The sequence below is a fragment of the Siniperca chuatsi genome, linkage group LG13 (genome assembly GCF_020085105.1).
Source record: "Siniperca chuatsi isolate FFG_IHB_CAS linkage group LG13, ASM2008510v1, whole genome shotgun sequence".
Taxonomy (NCBI): Eukaryota; Metazoa; Chordata; class Actinopteri; order Centrarchiformes; family Sinipercidae; genus Siniperca; species Siniperca chuatsi.
Genome location: NC_058054.1, coordinates 15,701,128 through 15,724,225, shown reverse-complemented (window position 1 = coordinate 15,724,225; position 23,098 = coordinate 15,701,128). Strand labels below are relative to the sequence as shown.

The 23,098-nt window shown below is 41.0% G+C and overlaps 2 protein-coding genes across 6 annotated transcripts; one reads left to right on the top strand and one right to left on the bottom strand.

The window, feature by feature from the left end:
• Window positions 1–6,095: 6,095 nt before the first annotated feature.
• Window positions 6,096–14,819, bottom strand: LOC122886682 (mucin-7-like). Its single transcript, XM_044219165.1, has 5 exons — window positions 14,490–14,819; window positions 14,104–14,244; window positions 13,885–14,003; window positions 13,021–13,426; window positions 6,096–6,316 (listed from the first exon to the last, which is right to left on the bottom strand). The coding sequence occupies exons 1-5, from the start codon at window positions 14,770–14,772 to the stop codon at window positions 6,096–6,098; spliced, it is 1,170 nt and encodes a 389-aa protein (XP_044075100.1). The 5' UTR covers window positions 14,773–14,819.
• Window positions 14,820–17,097: 2,278 nt separating this feature from the next.
• On the top strand, window positions 17,098–22,977 carry parla (presenilin associated, rhomboid-like a). Of its 5 annotated transcripts, none has more exons than XR_006380412.1 (11): window positions 17,098–17,252; window positions 18,204–18,381; window positions 18,488–18,586; window positions 18,703–18,835; window positions 18,976–19,071; window positions 19,246–19,395; window positions 19,820–19,890; window positions 19,974–20,075; window positions 20,456–20,553; window positions 22,044–22,145; window positions 22,288–22,429. XR_006380412.1 is itself a non-coding variant. In XM_044219214.1 (10 exons), exons 1-10 carry the CDS (start codon window positions 17,173–17,175, stop codon window positions 22,442–22,444), a joined length of 1,161 nt encoding a protein of 386 aa, XP_044075149.1. In that variant the 5' UTR covers window positions 17,098–17,172; the 3' UTR covers window positions 22,445–22,977. The 5 variants fall into 5 exon arrangements, 3 of the variants coding, with proteins under 3 accessions (XP_044075149.1, XP_044075148.1, XP_044075150.1); XR_006380413.1 differs by lacking the exon at window positions 22,044–22,145 and adding an exon at window positions 20,293–20,354 and having other exon boundaries at window positions 22,288–22,331; XM_044219214.1 differs by lacking the exon at window positions 22,044–22,145 and having other exon boundaries at window positions 18,207–18,381; window positions 22,288–22,977.
• Window positions 22,978–23,098: the final 121 nt, after the last annotated feature.

Below are 23,098 nucleotides of genomic sequence, written 5' to 3'. Positions count from 1 at the left end.
CCCAAGAAATTATAGGAAATCAGTAAAGGGATAAAGGATGCAAGACGGAAGGGAGGAGGAGGAGAAGGCTCATGAAGGGAGTGCAGTCTAGGCCCTACATAACTAAGGAGGTTAACTAAGGTTTAACTTTTCAAAGGGAAAATTTAATACAAGGAAGATGGTCCTCTCAACCAACTGGATGTTCCCAAGAAATGATAATAAGGCTGGCTCTGCTACTGAGAACCTGGAACCAGTAACCTGAATCCAGCCAGTTTCTAGTGGGGTAATGGTCTATGGCTTTTAATGATGTGGCCTTAAGAACTTTGTGGGGTGAAAAAGTTTAAATTTAATTAACATTAAATGGTCCTTCTTCATTAGTAATAGCAAGTGCCGGCTGTCATGACAATAATCAGTGTAACACAATAAACACTGAAATGGAAGGGACCTGGGACAGAGGCATTGGAGGTGCATTTCCTGTAGGGGGGGACAAATCAATTCATGTGACTGCAATCATTGGTGGGAATACCTACATTCGTTCAGTATAGTATAGTGAGCCAACTTTATTAAAAACTACCTTGTTCCACTACAAACTGTGAAGCTCCCGGTCCCACTGCTCTGAACTTCAAATGGTCCCCACCACACTGCAGAGAAGATGCCATGCGCCTCCATGATGCTTCCCTAGAATCCATATCTTGCCTTCGTCCTCTTGACCAACCTGACGGTGAACATTAAAAATGAGTACTAATTACAGCGCATTGTAATTAGTTTAATATAACATGGCTCATTAAAAAAAAAAAGATTTCTTTTATATTCAGTTATATAGAAATTTAACTTAACCCCTGCAATTCAGTGTCTGCTCTAACACCCCTTTAGGAGTAAGAGTTCAGATATTAAAGAAAGTTTTTGAGTAGCATGCTGTTTTTGCATGCAGTACATCAAATCAGCAGATACCTATTTACCTGTGCCATCTGATTGATCCGACTCAACATGCAGCAATTCATCCTTTCCTGTGGCAGCGGCAGAGGTGGACCCTGACCGGGAGTTAAGCTCTTTTCCATTGAAGAGAATGCTTCCTGTCCTTATGTCCGTCACTGTAGCCGCAACAACTACCTTGCCCTGCTTAACTCTTTTGCTCAGCCCTCGCAAGCTAAAGCAAGTTAAACTCGGGGCCAAAGCGCACAGGACCAATAGGACTGCCACATTTTGACGTGACCGGTGTCCCCTTCCATTTTCACCTGCCATACTGAAGATGACCGCCCAGAGCAGACGGAGAGCACTTTACTAAGAAGCAGAACAAGTGAATCACAGCTTTTAATACTGGGCACATATTGGCACCAGGTAATCAACCAGTCAGATGCAACTTCAGCTACAGCTTGCACCTGTGTTCATTTAGCTCGCAACAGGTGAGCTCGTTAGAAGGATTTGATGTCTATTTTGTTGTCTCAGGTGAATAAAGTCAGCTCATATGACATGAAATAGGAGATGTCATTTGTTTTGTAGGTGCGTTTGCAGTCGGGTTACATTTCAGTTTTTTGTAACACACTACACACAAATCCATAATCTTTATATTATGAGCTTTTTCCTTAATGATTACTAATAATACAGTAGATGAAACTGCAATGATCCTGTGTAACCAGCAAATATAAAAATAATTTTGAAAAAAAGAATATTAATTCAATTCAATTTTATTTACATAGCGCCAATTCGTAACAGAAGATATCTCATTGCACTTTTCCTATAGAGCAGGTCTAGACGGTACTCTTTATAATATTATTTACAGAGACCCAACAAATCCCACCGTGAGCAAGCACTTGGCGACAGTGGCAAGAAAAAACCTCATTTAAGAGGCAGAAACCTCGGGCAGAACCAGACTCAATGGTGGGCGGCCATCCGCCGCTGCCGCGTTGGGTTGAGAGAGAGAGAGAGAGAGAGAGAGAGAGAGAGAAGGGGGGTGGGGGAGAGGGAAGCACAATGCAAATTCCACCTAGAATTTTAAAGCAGTAATAATGTAATGGTAGTGGTAATATTAATATTAATAAAGTCATAATAATAGGATTGATACCCCTAGGAATAATAATGACAATAATAGTAACAAGGCCAATAACAACGACTGTAGTAGCAGATGTCGAGCAGGAACACGGGGGCAGCAGGTGGCCCACAACCAAAGATCAAGTCTCTGCAGCTCCGGAGGTAGAAATACCTGCTGAAAACGACAAGGAGAGAGGAGAGAGACGAGAAAGCACAAAACTACCGGAGAGAGAAATGTCGAGTTAGTAACATGCAGTAAAGGGATAAAAATGCATACAGACGGAGAGGGAGAGGAGGAGAGAGGAGCTCAGTGCATCATGGGAAGTCTCCCGGCAGTCTAGGCCTATAACTAAGCATAACTAAGGGATGGTTCAGGACTCACCCAAGCCAGCCCTAACTATAAGCTTTATCAAAGAGGAAAGTCTTAAGCCTACTCTTAAACGTGGAGATGGTGTCTGCCTCCCGAACCCAAACTGGGACCTGATTCCACAGGAGAGGAGCTTGATAACTGAAGGCTCTGGCTCCTGTTCTACTTTTGGAGACTCTAGGAACCACAAGTAACCCTGCATCCTGGGAGCGCGCAGTGTTCTAGTGGGGTAATAAGGTACTATGAGCTCTTTAAGATACGATGGTGCCCGACCATTAAGAGCTTTGTAGGTGAGGAGAAGGATTTTAAATTCTAAATTAACATTAAAGATGGCTCCGTTCTATTCAAGTGTCCCAGTAAGTCATGACAGAGTGACATCGAGCTGTCATGCACAATACCCAGAAACTGAAGCAGCTAAATGAAATCCAGCCATCATTCATTTTATTAATGACACCTGTGATTTTCCTACTGTGTCAAAATGTGTACTGCGAAAAAGACCTATGCATCATATTTTACTTAGTAGTAAAGTAATAAGTAATAGTCACAGGCTGTCAAATAAATGTAGTGGAGTAAACAATATTTCACTCTGAAATGTAGTCAAGTGGAAGTATAAAATAGCAGAAAATTTAAAGTACCTCAAAACTGTACTTAAGTAAATGTAATACTTTAATACTTAAATGTATTATTTACTTTCCACCACTGTGATTTTACTGGATAGACCTCTGACAAAACTGTACTTTAATACGCCACTAGAGTGAAGTGAAAAACAAAAAGATGTTGTGCCTGCGCTACACAGAGGCCTACACTTTTGGTGTCGAATGCAGCACTAAGATCTAACAAGACAAGTACAGAGACAAGCCCATTGTCTGATGCAATTAAAAGGTCATTTGTAATTTTCACCAGTGCTGTCTCTGTGCTATGATGCCCTCTAAATCCTGACAAATAAACTATTGTTACTTAGAAAGTCACACAACTGATTGGCGACTGCTTTCTCAAGGATCTTAGAGAGAAAGGGAAGGTTAGATGTAGGTCTATAGTTGGCTAAAACCCCTGGATCAAGAGTGGGCTTTTTAAGAAGAGGTGTAATTACAGCTATTTTAAAAGACTGTGGGACATAGCCTGCTAATAAAGACAGATTGATCAGATCCAGTAAAGAAGTGCTAACTGAGGGTAAAACTTCTTTAAGTAGCCTAGTTGGAATGAGACAGGTTGATGGCTTAGGTGAAGTAATCGTTGAAGTTAGTTGAAGGAGGTCGATAGGAGAAAAGCAGCCTAAAAATATATCATATATTTACAGCTGTTTCTAAGGTTCCTGTGTTTGAGGATAAATTGGTACTGGTTGAGGGCTGGACGTGATGAATTTTTTTCTGAAATAGGTAAAATTGTATCATTGAAGAAGCTCACGAAGTCGTTACTACTGAGGGCTATAGGAATACATGGCTCAAAAGAGCCGTGACTCTCTGTCAGCATGGCTACAGTGCTGAAAAGAAACCTGGGGTTGTTTTTATTTTCCTCTATTAATGATGAGTAGTAGGCTGCTCTGACATTACGGAGGGCTTTCCTATACGTTTTAAGACTATCTTGCCAGACTAAACGAGATTCTTCCAGGTTGTTGGAATGCCATTTCCTTTCAAGTTTTGGCAATGTTTGCTTTAATTTGCGGGTTTGGGGGGTTATAGCATGGAGCTAACCTTCTTTGTTTTACTATCTTCTTTTTTAGAGGGTCGATAGAATCGAGTGTCGTTCGCAGTGAGCCTGCAGCACTATCAACAAGATGGTCAATTTGGGAGGGGCTGAAATTAGCATAGGAGCCCTCTGTTATATTGAGACATAGTACCGAATTAAATGCAGATGGGATCGCTTCCTTAAATATAGCTACAGCACTATCAGATAGGCATCGAGAGTAGGAGTTTTTGCCTAATGGCGTGTAGTCCAGTAATAGGAGTTCAAAAGTTATTAAATAATGGTCGGATAATGAAGGATTCTGTGGAAGGACTATTAAATGTTTCGATTTCAATGCCATATACCAGAACAAGGTCGAGGGTGTGGTTAAAACAGTGAGTGGGTTCATGTACACTCTGACAAAATTGAAATCATCTACAATAATTACGTTATCTGTTTTAAGGACTAAACTTGATAAAAAGTCTGAGAATTCAGAATAAGGACCAGGAGCGCATGTTTTCCAGGTTGGGTGTGAAACGACTAAAAACAAAGCTTTCGAATGAGTTATAATTTAGTTTGAATTTCCTTTAGGATATTACATTTCTTGGTTTGTGTACTGCTGAGGTTATCTTTTCCTTTAAGGATTTAGGACGACACTTGTTAAAATTCTCCGTAGTTTCAAGAATGCGTAGTAGCTACTTCTACAGGTAACCATACTTAAAGACCACACCGTCAGCTTAATGCAGCTTGAACACTTAGGACCAAGTGTAATATTTGGTCATGCCGACTCCTTTGGGATCCTGTGACCAAAATGAAGAGATGAGGTGTTGAGGTGCAGTGCTGCCCGTCAGTTGTTTGCTTCGCTATTTAATAGCGGTGGCACAATTTAAATGTCAAGTTTGGGGGTGGGGGTTCTTTCAGTAAAGCATGTGCACACACAAGCACAACAAAATGTGTCAATTTTACATTTGAGACTCACCACAGTGCTGCCATGTGGACAGTCTCCAACAGCCTCACTGACAAGACTAGAAGCTTTTCAGAAGACAAAAGATGATCCATTTCATAGCTAAATGTGAAAGTGTAATTACTTCTCCACATGACTGAAAAGCTACTTTCCCTCTGTCCCCTTTTAGATGATCATTTTATGCTTTTGACTTTAAAAGCATAAGTAAAACCTTTGATTCCAGGCTTACCAGAAGTGGTCCATATTGAAAGACTTACGCCTGAGGCGTTTCAGATGCTAAAGGACACGAGCAACTTGCTTCATATGAAGCAGTGTTGAAAACGTGAGCATTTCAGTCAGAAAATGTTGAATGTGAATATTTCATTTGCCACCTGAAGAGCGTCTTGTTATGTCAAGAGGCAAGTCCTTTTTCCATATGGACTGTTCACCATGTCCACACACCCCTAATACCACTTATTGATAAGTCTGGAATCAAGAGTGCCAACTTGGACATTGTTGAAATTCTCCAGGGCAGTTGGCAGGTTTTAAAGTACAAAGAACCGACAGGGCCACTTATGTTTTTCAAACCATTTATTCAAACAGGTTCAGCAGGCTAGAATAAGGGGGAGGGGCATAAATGGAAGGTCAAGGGTAATGGTCCGGCAGTGATTGAGTCAGTGGGAGGTCTGTTTACTTAGTTGAGGTAGTTGGCGTTTCTGGCTTAGGGGGTTGGATATTGGGACTAGTGAGGGAAAGAGGATATGGATGAGAGAAAGGCACGTGGTGGAAACAGCAGTTGCTGGTAGAGGCTATCGGAAGTGCCAAGGAAATTTAGTGAAGTAAGGTGGGTATAGAGGAAAAGGAAACTGAGGAAGAGCTGTGGCTGCTGGCTTTGCAGTGGTAGTCGGTGCAGCAGTTGTGGTTGGAAGAGGGGGAGGAAAGTAAGGATAAAAAGGGGGGAAAAAGGGGTATTGCGGAAAGTGAGGCATTTTAGGTGTCTTTGTGGTTGGTGCAGCAGCAGTTGTGGTTGGCGCAGCAGCAGTTGTGGTTGGCGGAGGGGGAGTAAAGTAAGGATAAAAAGGGGGGAAAAGGGGGTATTGCGGAAAGTGAGGCATTTTAGGTGTCTTTGTGGTTGATGCAGCAGCAGTTGTCGTTGGAGCAGTAGCAGCTGTGGTTGCAGGAGGGGCAGTAAAGTAAGGATAAAAGGGGCAAAAGTCGTTGGATGGAAAAGTGAGGCATTTTAGGTGTCTTGGTTGACGGCAGCAGTGAGGCATGAGCAGCAGTCGTTGTCGTTGCAGCAGCAGTTGTCGTTGGAGCAGCAGCAGTTGTCGTTGGAGGAGGGGAGTAAAGTAAGGATAATAAGGGGAAAAGGGGGTATTGCGGAAAGTGAGGCATTTCTGGTGTCTTTGTGGTTGACGCAGCAGCAGTTGTCGTTGGAGCAGCAGCAGTTGTCGTTGGAGGAGGGGGAGTAAAGTAAGGATAATAAGGGGGGAAAGGGGGGTATTGCGGAAAGTGAGGCATTTCTGGTGTCTTTGTTGTTGGCGCAGTAGTTCTGACTGGCACAGTAGTTGTGGTTGGCGCAGCAGTTGTGGTTTTGGGACACCTGAGTAACACTGGAACTCCCTGCCAACGCATTGGGAGCACATAACTTCCACCCTTGGGAGAAAAAAAGATATATATAAAGATTGAAATTCAGAACAAGGAGTTACAAACTAAAGGTTGCACTGAGATAGCAACTAAATTTTTTTAGTCTACAGATTTGCCTGAATATCAGAATATTGTGAAGTACTAATTTCCATTAAACATATCTAAATGCCTGTTTTTTGTCCAATCCAAAAGGCCAATTTATATAGTATACTATAAATTAAGAAAGTAGAAAATCCTCATATTTGAGAAGCTGGAACCTCTAATAGGGTATTTAACATTTGCTTGATTAACTTAATCATTAAGTCAGTTATCAAGTTACCTGCTGATTTCTACAAGTTTTAGCTCTTTGTTTCACCACAGGAATTTTTTTATTTTTTTTTATTTATTTAATTGCCAGGATTATCCACCAATTGTCAACTCTTCCCACTATTATGGAGCAGCAGCATCTTGCACTTCAGTAAACTGTACCTCTTGAACCATGTTGCAGCCATCATAGGGAACCAACATAACAAGTGCAAGGGAGTTTCTCTGTATGTTGTAGCCACAGGTGGAAGGGACCTGGGACAGAGGCATTGGAGGTGCATTTCCTGTAGGGGGGGACAAATCAATTCATGTGACTGCAATCATTGGTGGGAATACCTACATTCGTTCAGTATAGTATAGTGAGCCAACTTTATTAAAAACTACCTTGTTCCACTACAAACTGTGAAGCTCCCGGTCCCACTGCTCTGAACTTCAAATGGTCCCCACCACACTGCAGAGAAGATGCCATGCGCCTCCATGATGCTTCCCTAGAATCCATATCTTGCCTTCGTCCTCTTGACCAACCTGACGGTGAACATTAAAATGATGAGTACTAATTACAGCGCATTGTAATTAGTTTAATATAACATGGCTCATTAAAAAAAAAAAATTTCTTTTATATTCAGTTATATAGAAATTTAACTTAACCCCTGCAATTCAGTGTCTGCTCTAACACCCCTTTAGGAGTAAGAGTTCAGATATTAAAGAAAGTTTTTGAGTAGCATGCTGTTTTTGCATGCAGTACATCAAATCAGCAGATACCTATTTACCTGTGCCATCTGATTGATCCGACTCAACATGCAGCAATTCATCCTTTCCTGTGGCAGCGGCAGAGGTGGACCCTGACCGGGAGTTAAGCTCTTTTCCATTGAAGAGAATGCTTCCTGTCCTTATGTCCGTCACTGTAGCCGCAACAACTACCTTGCCCTGCTTAACTCTTTTGCTCAGCCCTCGCAAGCTAAAGCAAGTTAAACTCGGGGCCAAAGCGCACAGGACCAATAGGACTGCCACATTTTGACGTGACCGGTGTCCCCTTCCATTTTCACCTGCCATACTGAAGATGACCGCCCAGAGCAGACGGAGAGCACTTTACTAAGAAGCAGAACAAGTGAATCACAGCTTTTAATACTGGGCACATATTGGCACCAGGTAATCAACCAGTCAGATGCAACTTCAGCTACAGCTTGCACCTGTGTTCATTTAGCTCGCAACAGGTGAGCTCGTTAGAAGGATTTGATGTCTATTTTGTTGTCTCAGGTGAATAAAGTCAGCTCATATGACATGAAATAGGAGATGTCATTTGTTTTGTAGGTGCGTTTGCAGTCGGGTTACATTTCAGTTTTTTGTAACACACTACACACAAATCCATAATCTTTATATTATGAGCTTTTTCCTTAATGATTACTAATAATACAGTAGATGAAACTGCAATGATCCTGTGTAACCAGCAAATATAAAAATAATTTTGAAAAAAAGAATATTAATTCAATTCAATTTTATTTACATAGCGCCAATTCGTAACAGAAGATATCTCATTGCACTTTTCCTATAGAGCAGGTCTAGACGGTACTCTTTATAATATTATTTACAGAGACCCAACAAATCCCACCGTGAGCAAGCACTTGGCGACAGTGGCAAGAAAAAACCTCATTTAAGAGGCAGAAACCTCGGGCAGAACCAGACTCAATGGTGGGCGGCCATCCGCCGCTGCCGCGTTGGGTTGAGAGAGAGAGAGAGAGAGAGAGAGAGAGAGAGAGGGGGTGGGGGAGAGGGAAGCACAATGCAAATTCCACCTAGAATTTTAAAGCAGTAATAATGTAATGGTAGTGGTAATATTAATATTAATAAAGTCATAATAATAGGATTGATACCCCTAGGAATAATAATGACAATAATAGTAACAAGGCCAATAACAACGACTGTAGTAGCAGATGTCGAGCAGGAACACGGGGGCAGCAGGTGGCCCACAACCAAAGATCAAGTCTCTGCAGCTCCGGAGGTAGAAATACCTGCTGAAAACGACAAGGAGAGAGGAGAGAGACGAGAAAAAGCACAAAACTACCGGAGAGAGAAAATGTCGAGTTAGTAACATGCAGTAAAGGGATAAAAATGCATACAGACGGAGAGGGAGAGGAGGAGAGAGGAGCTCAGTGCATCATGGGAAGTCTCCCGGCAGTCTAGGCCTATAACTAAGCATAACTAAGGGATGGTTCAGGACTCACCCAAGCCAGCCCTAACTATAAGCTTTATCAAAGAGGAAAGTCTTAAGCCTACTCTTAAACGTGGAGATGGTGTCTGCCTCCCGAACCCAAACTGGGACCTGATTCCACAGGAGAGGAGCTTGATAACTGAAGGCTCTGGCTCCTGTTCTACTTTTGGAGACTCTAGGAACCACAAGTAACCCTGCATCCTGGGAGCGCGCAGTGTTCTAGTGGGGTAATAAGGTACTATGAGCTCTTTAAGATACGATGGTGCCCGACCATTAAGAGCTTTGTAGGTGAGGAGAAGGATTTTAAATTCTAAATTAACATTAAAGATGGCTCCGTTCTATTCAAGTGTCCCAGTAAGTCATGACAGAGTGACATCGAGCTGTCATGCACAATACCCAGAAACTGAAGCAGCTAAATGAAATCCAGCCATCATTCATTTTATTAATGACACCTGTGATTTTCCTACTGTGTCAAAATGTGTACTGCGAAAAAGACCTATGCATCATATTTTACTTAGTAGTAAAGTAATAAGTAATAGTCACAGGCTGTCAAATAAATGTAGTGGAGTAAACAATATTTCACTCTGAAATGTAGTCAAGTGGAAGTATAAAATAGCAGAAAATTTAAAGTACCTCAAAACTGTACTTAAGTAAATGTAATACTTTAATACTTAAATGTATTATTTACTTTCCACCACTGTGATTTTACTGGATAGACCTCTGACAAAACTGTACTTTAATACGCCACTAGAGTGAAGTGAAAAACAAAAGATGTTGTGCCTGCGCTACACAGAGGCCTACACTTTTGGTGTCGAATGCAGCACTAAGATCTAACAAGACAAGTACAGAGACAAGCCCATTGTCTGATGCAATTAAAAGGTCATTTGTAATTTTCACCAGTGCTGTCTCTGTGCTATGATGCCCTCTAAATCCTGACAAATAAACTATTGTTACTTAGAAAGTCACACAACTGATTGGCGACTGCTTTCTCAAGGATCTTAGAGAGAAAGGGAAGGTTAGATGTAGGTCTATAGTTGGCTAAAACCCCTGGATCAAGAGTGGGCTTTTTAAGAAGAGGTGTAATTACAGCTATTTTAAAAGACTGTGGGACATAGCCTGCTAATAAAGACAGATTGATCAGATCCAGTAAAGAAGTGCTAACTGAGGGTAAAACTTCTTTAAGTAGCCTAGTTGGAATGAGACAGGTTGATGGCTTAGGTGAAGTAATCGTTGAAGTTAGTTGAAGGAGGTCGATAGGAGAAAAGCAGCCTAAAAATATATCATATATTTACAGCTGTTTCTAAGGTTCCTGTGTTTGAGGATAAATTGGTACTGGTTGAGGGCTGGACGTGATGAATTTTTTTCTGAAATAGGTAAAATTGTATCATTGAAGAAGCTCACGAAGTCGTTACTACTGAGGGCTATAGGAATACATGGCTCAAAAGAGCCGTGACTCTCTGTCAGCATGGCTACAGTGCTGAAAAGAAACCTGGGGTTGTTTTTATTTTCCTCTATTAATGATGAGTAGTAGGCTGCTCTGACATTACGGAGGGCTTTCCTATACGTTTAAGACTATCTTGCCAGACTAAACGAGATTCTTCCAGGTTGTTGGAATGCCATTTCCTTTCAAGTTTTGGCAATGTTTGCTTTAATTTGCGGGTTTGGGGGTTATAGCATGGAGCTAACCTTCTTTGTTTTACTATCTTCTTTTTAGAGGGTCGATAGAATCGAGTGTCGTTCGCAGTGAGCCTGCAGCACTATCAACAAGATGGTCAATTTGGGAGGGGCTGAAATTAGCATAGGAGCCCTCTGTTATATTGAGACATAGTACCGAATTAAATGCAGATGGGATCGCTTCCTTAAATATAGCTACAGCACTATCAGATAGGCATCGAGAGTAGGAGTTTTTGCCTAATGGCGTGTAGTCCAGTAATAGGAGTTCAAAAGTTATTAAATAATGGTCGGATAATGAAGGATTCTGTGGAAGGACTATTAAATGTTTCGATTTCAATGCCATATACCAGAACAAGGTCGAGGGTGTGGTTAAAACAGTGAGTGGGTTCATGTACACTCTGACAAAATTGAAATCATCTACAATAATTACGTTATCTGTTTTAAGGACTAAACTTGATAAAAAGTCTGAGAATTCAGAATAAGGACCAGGAGCGCATGTTTTCCAGGTTGGGTGTGAACGACTAAAAACAAAGCTTTCGAATGAGTTATAATTTAGTTTGAATTTCCTTTAGGATATTACATTTCTTGGTTTGTGTACTGCTGAGGTTATCTTTTCCTTTAAGGATTTAGGACGACACTTGTTAAAATTCTCCGTAGTTTCAAGAATGCGTAGTAGCTACTTCTACAGGTAACCATACTTAAAGACCACACCGTCAGCTTAATGCAGCTTGAACACTTAGGACCAAGTGTAATATTTGGTCATGCCGACTCCTTTGGGATCCTGTGACCAAAATGAAGAGATGAGGTGTTGAGGTGCAGTGCTGCCCGTCAGTTGTTTGCTTCGCTATTTAATAGCGGTGGCACAATTTAAATGTCAAGTTTGGGGGTGGGGGTTCTTTCAGTAAAGCATGTGCACACACAAGCACAACAAAATGTGTCAATTTTACATTTGAGACTCACCACAGTGCTGCCATGTGGACAGTCTCCAACAGCCTCACTGACAAGACTAGAAGCTTTTCAGAAGACAAAAGATGATCCATTTCATAGCTAAATGTGAAAGTGTAATTACTTCTCCACATGACTGAAAAGCTACTTTCCCTCTGTCCCCTTTTAGATGATCATTTTATGCTTTTGACTTTAAAAGCATAAGTAAAACCTTTGATTCCAGGCTTACCAGAAGTGGTCCATATTGAAAGACTTACGCCTGAGGCGTTTCAGATGCTAAAGGACACGAGCAACTTGCTTCATATGAAGCAGTGTTGAAAACGTGAGCATTTCAGTCAGAAAATGTTGAATGTGAATATTTCATTTGCCACCTGAAGAGCGTCTTGTTATGTCAAGAGGCAAGTCCTTTTTCCATATGGACTGTTCACCATGTCCACACACCCCTAATACCACTTATTGATAAGTCTGGAATCAAGAGTGCCAACTTGGACATTGTTGAAATTCTCCAGGGCAGTTGGCAGGTTTTAAAGTACAAAGAACCGACAGGGCCACTTATGTTTTTCAAACCATTTATTCAAACAGGTTCAGCAGGCTAGAATAAGGGGGAGGGGCATAAATGGAAGGTCAAGGGTAATGGTCCGGCAGTGATTGAGTCAGTGGGAGGTCTGTTTACTTAGTTGAGGTAGTTGGCGTTTCTGGCTTAGGGGGTTGGATATTGGGACTAGTGAGGGAAAGAGGATATGGATGAGAGAAAGGCACGTGGTGGAAACAGCAGTTGCTGGTAGAGGCTATCGGAAGTGCCAAGGAAATTTAGTGAAGTAAGGTGGGTATAGAGGAAAAGGAAACTGAGGAAGAGCTGTGGCTGCTGGCTTTGCAGTGGTAGTCGGTGCAGCAGTTGTGGTTGGAAGAGGGGGAGGAAAGTAAGGATAAAAAGGGGGGAAAAGGGGGTATTGCGGAAAGTGAGGCATTTTAGGTGTCTTTGTGGTTGATGCAGCAGCAGTTGTCGTTGGAGCAGTAGCAGCTGTGGTTGCAGGAGGGGGAGTAAAGTAAGGATAAAAAGGGGGGAAAAAGGGGTATTGCGGAAAGTGAGGCATTTTAGGTGTCTTTGTGGTTGATGCAGCAGCAGTTGTCGTTGGAGCAGTAGCAGCTGTGGTTGCAGGAGGGGGAGTAAAGTAAGGATAAAAAGGGGGGAAAAGGGGGTATTGCGGAAAGTGAGGCATTTTAGGTGTCTTTGTGGTTGACGCAGCAGCAGTCGTCGTGGAGCAGCAGCAGTTGTCGTTGGAGCAGCAGCAGTTGTCGTTGGAGCAGCAGCAGTTGTCGTTGGAGCAGCAGCAGTTGTCGTTGGAGGAGGGGGAGTAAAGTAAGGATAATAAGGGGGGAAAAGGGGGTATTGCGGAAAGTGAGGCATTTCTGGTGTCTTTGTGGTTGACGCAGCAGCAGTTGTCGTTGGAGCAGCAGCAGTTGTCGTTGGAGGAGGGGGAGTAAAGTAAGGATAATAAGGGGGAAAAGGGGGGTATTGCGGAAAGTGAGGCATTTCTGGTGTCTTTGTTGTTGGCGCAGTAGTTCTGACTGGCACAGTAGTTGTGGTTGGCGCAGCAGTTGTGGTTTTGGGACACCTGAGTAACACTGGAACTCCCTGCCAACGCATTGGGAGCACATAACTTCCACCCTTGGGAGAAAAAAAGATATATATAAAGATTGAAATTCAGAACAAGGAGTTACAAACTAAAGGTTGCACTGAGATAGCAACTAAATTTTTTTAGTCTACAGATTTGCCTGAATATCAGAATATTGTGAAGTACTAATTTCCATTAAACATATCTAAATGCCTGTTTTTGTCCAATCCAAAAGGCCAATTTATATAGTATACTATAAATTAAGAAAGTAGAAAATCCTCATATTTGAGAAGCTGGAACCTCTAATAGGGTATTTAACATTTGCTTGATTAACTTAATCATTAAGTCAGTTATCAAGTTACCTGCTGATTTCTACAAGTTTTAGCTCTTTGTTTCACCACAGGAATTTTTTTATTTTTTTTTATTTATTTAATTGCCAGGATTATCCACCAATTGTCAACTCTTCCCACTATTATGGAGCAGCAGCATCTTGCACTTCAGTAAACTGTACCTCTTGAACCATGTTGCAGCCATCATAGGGAACCAACATAACAAGTGCAAGGGAGTTTCTCTGTATGTTGTAGCCACAGGTGGAAGGGACCTGGGACAGAGGCATTGGAGGTGCATTTCCTGTAGGGGGGGACAAATCAATTCATGTGACTGCAATCATTGGTGGGAATACCTACATTCGTTCAGTATAGTATAGTGAGCCAACTTTATTAAAAACTACCTTGTTCCACTACAAACTGTGAAGCTCCCGGTCCCACTGCTCTGAACTTCAAATGGTCCCCACCACACTGCAGAGAAGATGCCATGCGCCTCCATGATGCTTCCCTAGAATCCATATCTTGCCTTCGTCCTCTTGACCAACCTGACGGTGAACATTAAAAATGAGTACTAATTACAGCGCATTGTAATTAGTTTAATATAACATGGCTCATTAAAAAAAAAAAAGATTTCTTTTATATTCAGTTATATAGAAATTTAACTTAACCCCTGCAATTCAGTGTCTGCTCTAACACCCCTTTAGGAGTAAGAGTTCAGATATTAAAGAAAGTTTTTGAGTAGCATGCTGTTTTTGCATGCAGTACATCAAATCAGCAGATACCTATTTACCTGTGCCATCTGATTGATCCGACTCAACATGCAGCAATTCATCCTTTCCTGTGGCAGCGGCAGAGGTGGACCCTGACCGGGAGTTAAGCTCTTTTCCATTGAAGAGAATGCTTCCTGTCCTTATGTCCGTCACTGTAGCCGCAACAACTACCTTGCCCTGCTTAACTCTTTTGCTCAGCCCTCGCAAGCTAAAGCAAGTTAAACTCGGGGCCAAAGCGCACAGGACCAATAGGACTGCCACATTTTGACGTGACCGGTGTCCCCTTCCATTTTCACCTGCCATACTGAAGATGACCGCCCAGAGCAGACGGAGAGCACTTTACTAAGAAGCAGAACAAGTGAATCACAGCTTTTAATACTGGGCACATATTGGCACCAGGTAATCAACCAGTCAGATGCAACTTCAGCTACAGCTTGCACCTGTGTTCATTTAGCTCGCAACAGGTGAGCTCGTTAGAAGGATTTGATGTCTATTTTGTTGTCTCAGGTGAATAAAGTCAGCTCATATGACATGAAATAGGAGATGTCATTTGTTTTGTAGGTGCGTTTGCAGTCGGGTTACATTTCAGTTTTTTGTAACACACTACACACAAATCCATAATCTTTATATTATGAGCTTTTTCCTTAATGATTACTAATAATACAGTAGATGAAACTGCAATGATCCTGTGTAACCAGCAAATATAAAAATAATTTTGAAAAAAGAATATTAATTCAATTCAATTTTATTTACATAGCGCCAATTCGTAACAGAAGATATCTCATTGCACTTTTCCTATAGAGCAGGTCTAGACGGTACTCTTTATAATATTATTTACAGAGACCCAACAAATCCCACCGTGAGCAAGCACTTGGCGACAGTGGCAAGAAAAAACCTCATTTAAGAGGCAGAAACCTCGGGCAGAACCAGACTCAATGGTGGGCGGCCATCCGCCGCTGCCGCGTTGGGTTGAGAGAGAGAGAGAGAGAGAGAGAGAGAGAGAAGGGGGGTGGGGGAGAGGGAAGCACAATGCAAATTCCACCTAGAATTTTAAAGCAGTAATAATGTAATGGTAGTGGTAATATTAATATTAATAAAGTCATAATAATAGGATTGATACCCCTAGGAATAATAATGACAATAATAGTAACAAGGCCAATAACAACGACTGTAGTAGCAGATGTCGAGCAGGAACACGGGGGCAGCAGGTGGCCCACAACCAAAGATCAAGTCTCTGCAGCTCCGGAGGTAGAAATACCTGCTGAAAACGACAAGGAGAGAGGAGAGAGACGAGAAAGCACAAAACTACCGGAGAGAGAAAATGTCGAGTTAGTAACATGCAGTAAAGGGATAAAAATGCATACAGACGGAGAGGGAGAGGAGGAGAGAGGAGCTCAGTGCATCATGGGAAGTCTCCCGGCAGTCTAGGCCTATAACTAAGCATAACTAAGGGATGGTTCAGGACTCACCCAAGCCAGCCCTAACTATAAGCTTTATCAAAGAGGAAAGTCTTAAGCCTACTCTTAAACGTGGAGATGGTGTCTGCCTCCCGAACCCAAACTGGGACCTGATTCCACAGGAGAGGAGCTTGATAACTGAAGGCTCTGGCTCCTGTTCTACTTTTGGAGACTCTAGGAACCACAAGTAACCCTGCATCCTGGGAGCGCGCAGTGTTCTAGTGGGGTAATAAGGTACTATGAGCTCTTTAAGATACGATGGTGCCCGACCATTAAGAGCTTTGTAGGTGAGGAGAAGGATTTTAAATTCTAAATTAACATTAAAGATGGCTCCGTTCTATTCAAGTGTCCCAGTAAGTCATGACAGAGTGACATCGAGCTGTCATGCACAATACCCAGAAACTGAAGCAGCTAAATGAAATCCAGCCATCATTCATTTTATTAATGACACCTGTGATTTTCCTACTGTGTCAAAATGTGTACTGCGAAAAAGACCTATGCATCATATTTTACTTAGTAGTAAAGTAATAAGTAATAGTCACAGGCTGTCAAATAAATGTAGTGGAGTAAACAATATTTCACTCTGAAATGTAGTCAAGTGGAAGTATAAAATAGCAGAAAATTTAAAGTACCTCAAAACTGTACTTAAGTAAATGTAATACTTTAATACTTAAATGTATTATTTACTTTCCACCACTGTGATTTTACTGGATAGACCTCTGACAAAACTGTACTTTAATACGCCACTAGAGTGAAGTGAAAAACAAAAAGATGTTGTGCCTGCGCTACACAGAGGCCTACACTTTCTGCTGCATTTAAGTTCTCTCAACTATTATTTCAGAATCAGAATCCACTTTATTGGCTCAGCATTCTGAAGCATGCAAGGATTTTGACTCTTTGGTTTCCAGTAGCTCTCAGTGTCCTTACACACAGTGAACAGTAAATGGACAATAACAATAATTATCTAAATACAGGTCAGATTTTTACTGTTAACTGTGTGTATACATTTACAAACAAGGCAGGTAATAGTGCAATTAACTAAATAAATACATAATAATGTATTTTCTTTTGCGGCTAATATAAACAACCCCCTGCCTCTCTCCATCCCTCCAAAAAAGTGCTCTTTGTTACACTAAGAGCTCTTGAGTGGAAATCAGAAGTCGGAGCTTTTAGACGAGTCTTTGAATGCAGCATTAGCTCCAGTCTGGGCAGTGGGACGGGCTTCCGGCAGGATGTCGTCATAAACATGGCGTGGAGAGGATGTGTAATGAAATGGGCCAAAACAGAGTTCAACAGATCCACCAACACTACTTCACGAAGCTCCAGGTGAGCAAATATAAAGCTGTTCAGGTCGCGGGGTCTGTCTAAACAAGAATAACACTGACAGGACGTGTGTGTGTGTGTGTGTGTGTGTGTCTCGAGCAGCAGTGTGTGATTACCTAACTGTTCCGACTGTCATTGTAAAGAGACCCATGGTGCTGAAGACGGCTATACATTTCATTTGTTTACAGTAAAAATCTGCAGTTGTGTTATCTGTCTTTTTCGGGTTTTAATGAGCGGAGTTGTTCAAGCAGCATAATTAATATCCCGCTTTTCCTACGGCATATTCTTTACCATTAAACATTAAATCAATGTTCTAATAAAAAGTTATGGTTCAAACCAGTAGGGTAGTAGTCAGTGTGAAGTTAGGTCCTGAGCCTGCATGTTACTCACCTTAGCTCACAATAACATTAAATTATTAGGAAAAACATAATGGTGTTGGTCATAGTAACAGTAGCATTGTACAATATAATAAAAACATATTGAAACAATCGACTAGTCCATCAACAGTAAATTAATCGGCAACTATTTTGATAACCGTTTGGTTAATCGTGTAAGTCTTATGTGATAGTAAATTAAATATGTTTGGGTCTTAGACTGTAAGTAAGTAATTTTTTTCTTGCAAAAATACCAAATATTAATTTCTTAGTTAGGATTTGATGCTTTTCTTTGTCTTGTGAAAAATCGTGAAAAAGGAAATTGTGACCTGCCTTTTTCAAAGATCAAACAATTAATCAATATTAAAAATAATCATCAGTTGTAGCCCTACAATGAAACATTATACAACAACAAATGATCATTGAGTTGAATCAACAGCTCAAGAAAACATGAACATTACAAGCTTTAGTTTTCACTGCAGGGCTGTTATATAGCTTGGCCATATATCATACAGGTGTTCGTGTTATTCTGTGTATTTACCAAAGCTGTCAAACTGGGTTTTAACATTTCGTGTTTCAGCAGACTGAACCGCTGCAACCAACAGAGGTGCGGTTTCCATCGGGAAGCCAAAAGGCCGAATACAAAGAAAGGAAATGTCACCCAAGAAACGACCTCCGAGGCTGGTGCACCAGGTCCCCCACCTCCTCCCAAAGCCCCCAAGCCGACACTTTTCAAACCGCTGATGTTCACAGTAGGGGTAGGTCCATCTATTTTTCTACTAGAATGAGACAAAAGATGCATGCAGTACTGAGGTTTGAGACAGTATGATGGCGTTGGTTGCTCTCTGGCTGACTCCATGTCAGTTTACAGGCTGCTCCTTTGGTGCGGCGGCCATTCTGCAATATGAGACCCTGAAGTCAAGAGTTCAGACTGTAAAAGATGAAGATGAAAAACTGTTACAGGTGAGGTTTTAATGATGCAAACTGCTGGCTCTCTCCTCCCCTGCCATCAGCTTGTATAACCAATATAACTAATAGGCTGCTTACAGTGATTCACTGAACCTCTCATATATTACCAGGGCTCCCAGGACATGGCGTACTGGCATGACTGGTGGAACCAGCTGTCAGGCTTCCAGCGACAGCTCATCTTCCTGATGTCCATGGTGGATGACTACTGGAGCAGCCTCACAGAGGGACAGAGGACTGTCACTGGTAACTTATTTTGCAAACGCAGACTCATTTTGTCGCCGTGTTTCTTCAAATTGAATGGCTAGCATCAACATCTTAACAAGTGTTTAATATGATCCCACATTTCTTCATAGTCAGGAGCTTTCCTTATTACTGTTTTCCAGGTATCATTGCAGTAAATGCTGTAGTCCTGTGTTGCTGGCGGATCCCTTCAATGCAAAGAAGCATGATTAAGTACTTCACGTCCAACCCAGCCTCCAGTGAGTATACCTCTTCTAACAGTTTTTATGAAAATGAAAGTGCAGGGACAATAACGGCAATCATTTTCAATCATTGTAAAATGTGCAGTTGGATCCACTGGCCATGATCAAGTTCTCGTCTATAATTTCCAGGCGCATGTTTAATTTTCTGTCCACTTTTCTCTCTTCCACCAGAAACGCGGTGCCTTCCCATGGTCCTGTCCTCCTTCAGCCACTACTCCATTATCCACATGGTGGCCAACATGTATGTCCTGTGGACATTCTCCTCAGGAATTGTCTCTCTCTTAGGGAAGGAGCAGTTTCTTGCAGTCTACCTGTCTGCCGGTGAGTCAAATAAAGAATAGGACTGGGGTCTGATAACATTTAATTAAATATCAGTCCAGTATTGAAACAGCATTGAATCTATCAGTCCCCTTTAATCTCTTACATAACTAACTTAAATAACTTAATCTTTAAGACATATAATTAAATGACTGACATTTTAGAAAACTAAAATGGTATGCTGTACAGATTACATATTTGCTATTTAGCAAAATTACTTCCTGAATTTCTAACCCATTAGACTTAGAGCTTAAAGTTACAGAACTGTCAACTTTTTAACAAATTTGTGTATTTTAACAGTTTGAACCAGCTGGTAAAATATATAGACATTATGACTAAGAAAATGGGAAATGAAAGTAAAAAAGGATTAATTCAATTTTTTGGGGGGAAGAAAGAGTGATATCTTAATTATAATGTGTATTTTCAGGTGTGATTTCCACGATGGTTAGCTACATGTGTAAAACAGCCACTGGACGTCTCCATCCATCATTAGGAGCAGTAAGATATTTGCTAAAATCTTCAAACAGCATAACACAAAAGAAGTACAATAATCCTAATCTTTTGACCTGTTTGATCCATAGTCAGGTGCCGTCATGGCAGTACTGGCCGCAGTCTGTGCAAAGGTACCAGAGGCCAAACTAGGCATAATCTTTCTCCCCATGGTCACTTTCACAGCAGGAAATGTAAGTGACGCACTGTGTGTGTGTGTGTGTGTGTGTGTGTGTGTGTGTGTGTGTGTTTGTCTTTGCACTCCCAGCCTTGGGTGGGCACTATGTATGGTTTGAAAAACGTTTTCTTGTTATGTAGGTACACACCTCTGAAGTGTAATGTGAATCAAAATAGTTTGGTAATTGAAACATTTCATAGGGTGTTGACATTCCCATGTTGTTTTCACTGCAGGAAAGAGATGTGAATCTGTGCATGAACAAAACAGACAAAGTCCAGTGTGTGTGAGTGAATGTGTAAGTATGCATGTCTGAATGCATGATAGAAAGACAGTTGTATTTGATGTAGTGCAGTGCATTGTGTGTAACTTCAGGTTCCTGTCATTGGTCTGTCTCAGGCTCTGAAAGCGCTTGTTGCCATAGATACAGCAGGGCTTATACTGGGATGGCGGCTGTTTGACCATGCAGCTCATCTTGGCGGAGCCCTCTTTGGAGTGTGAGTCCTTTTACATTGAAAAGAGTAATCAAATGTATTTTTGCTTTCATAAAAACAACAAAGATTCAAACACTCTACACATAATGTATAAATGATGGGTCGTGGCCAATAATACAAAAGTGTTTTATTTTGGAGAAGAATGTCTTTAAGTCTCACTTTTATCCTTAAAATACATCCGATGCATTTAAGAAACAAAAGGTTTGGGGTTAGGCCCAAATTGTGAGAAATGCAATGAAAGAGTATGTCAGTTGGTGCTGAGACTAACTGCCCCCTCTCAGTGTCACAACAGCACTTCTTTCCAAACAACAATCAGAGGAAACCAAATAACGCAATGTAAAGAAACCTATTTGGAAGATTGGAAAGAAGAAACTAAAAGCCAAAGGAGATCAGAAAGTTATCTGGCCCTAAAAAGAGATTATGGATTGGCAGAATCTCTATCTACTGTCAGAGATAGAAAGCAGAGACAGATCCTAACCAAGTACAGGCTCAGTGACCACAAACTAGCAATCGAAAACGGAAGACACAAAAAAATCATGGCAGCCAAAGGAAAACAGAACATGTGGCCACTGTTCGACAGGTGAGGCTGAGACAGAGATACACTTCCTTCTACAATGTACAGCATTCGATGAAATAAGGAACAAATACTTTAACAAGTTCAACTCTGTAATCTCAGATTTCAAAGAGCTAAATGAGCTCTCAAAATTGAAAATAGTCCTCGGAGGAGACAGGGCAGATCTTGCTGCCCAATATGTATCAACATGCCACAACCTGAGGGACAGTGAGTGACCTAGACACACACACATGCGCACACACACACACACACACATACACACACACACACACATTCATAAAAAAAATAAAATAATGTTGCAATGTTTATGTAGTTTTCACTTATTTGTATTAACTGCAAATCTACAACTTTTTTATTATCATCATCGTTATTATTATTATCTTACCTATCTGTATATATTTTAATAGCACGTCTTCTGTTTATGTATATGTGGGTTTTTTTTATTTCACACATGCTTTGGCAATGTTAATGTCTGTTTCGCATGCCGATAAAGCCCCATTGAATTTAATTGAACAGAGTAAAAGGTCTTGTAGCTGAGTTTCATAGCTCATTCTTGACCTTGGCACAGCAAGTGAGAAAACAATCTCACCACAAGGTCCATTTAGTAGGTGTCCTGGAGCTTTCGATCATATCACATGATCTTCATCAGCAGATGGAGTTATAAGATGAGGGTCATATTCATCATAAGTCCTATAAGAAAAAAAAACTAAAATTCCATGACAACTTGGGCAAACTCCATCTGCTGATGAAGACCAGGTGATATGATCGAAAGCTCCAGAACTGCTACTAAATGGACCTTGTGGTGAGATTTTTCTACTCAGCAGTGTTCTTGTAGTTTGACATAAATCATTTTAACTTAAGGTCCACTTACTAGCTTTTTCAGGGTCTTTCAAACACATCTTACTGTCTTTATCAACAGATGTACAGTAGATGGCTCAGTTGTCATCAAGTGAACCAAGTATGGAATTTCGGTCTTGTGAGAACAGCTGATGAAGACACTCACAATTATGACACAATTACTGTAAAAATAAGTATATAGTGTAATAGTACATTGTTGCTAAGTTTTTCACAATATTTATTATTGGATGTTTTTACACATATTGTTGTAGGTAGTATCCTGTCCTGCAGTCACTACATTTTAACCATTTTGACTTGTCCTACAGATGGTATGTAGCATATGGTCACAAACTGATTTGGAGGAAGAGGGAGCCTCTTGTGAAGCTGTGGCACGACATGCGTTCTCCAGGTGCTGGTGGATCCAGGCCTGGAGGTGGGCCTGGGGTCAGTGGTGGTGGTGGTGGAGGACCTGGACCACAATGAGACTCTGCAAGGTCTCTCGGATCCTTTTTCAAAGAACTGGAGTCCAGAGTTACCTTGGAATATGCAAGGGCACTTTTATCCACCAAGAGGGAGTTTGTATGTTATTGTTTATCAATAAATATAGTTTTTCATTCGAGGGAGGAAGAGAGCATGAGCTGATTTAATGGTATGCAAAGAGACCTGAAATTTGAAAATCAGGTCAGACCTCACACCTGGTGTTGCAATCCAGATGTTTACTGTGTAGACTGATAGCATCTGCTGCCCTACAAGTAACACATTCAAGCTACAAAATGAAAACATCATCACTATCCTACCTCTTAATAATCTGAAGATGTTTAACCTTCAGCCATCATGTCAGCTTTTTCCTGTTCATATTATTATTATTACTATTACTATTATTATTATTGAAAGCAATTGTATAAGCCTGGACAGAAACAGCTGATACAATGATGAAATCATTTGCTGAATTCAATGTAAAGTACAGTCCTGTGGGCTGGTCTTATGTTGCTATTAAAACTGGAGTTTCAACAATTCTACAGAGTTAATTCTACATTTATATTTTTATTTAATGAAAGGGGGAATCAGTCCTCATTTAAACTTTACCTCATCATTTTTGACAAGTGGGAACTCCTTTTAAAAAAAAAAAAAAAAAAA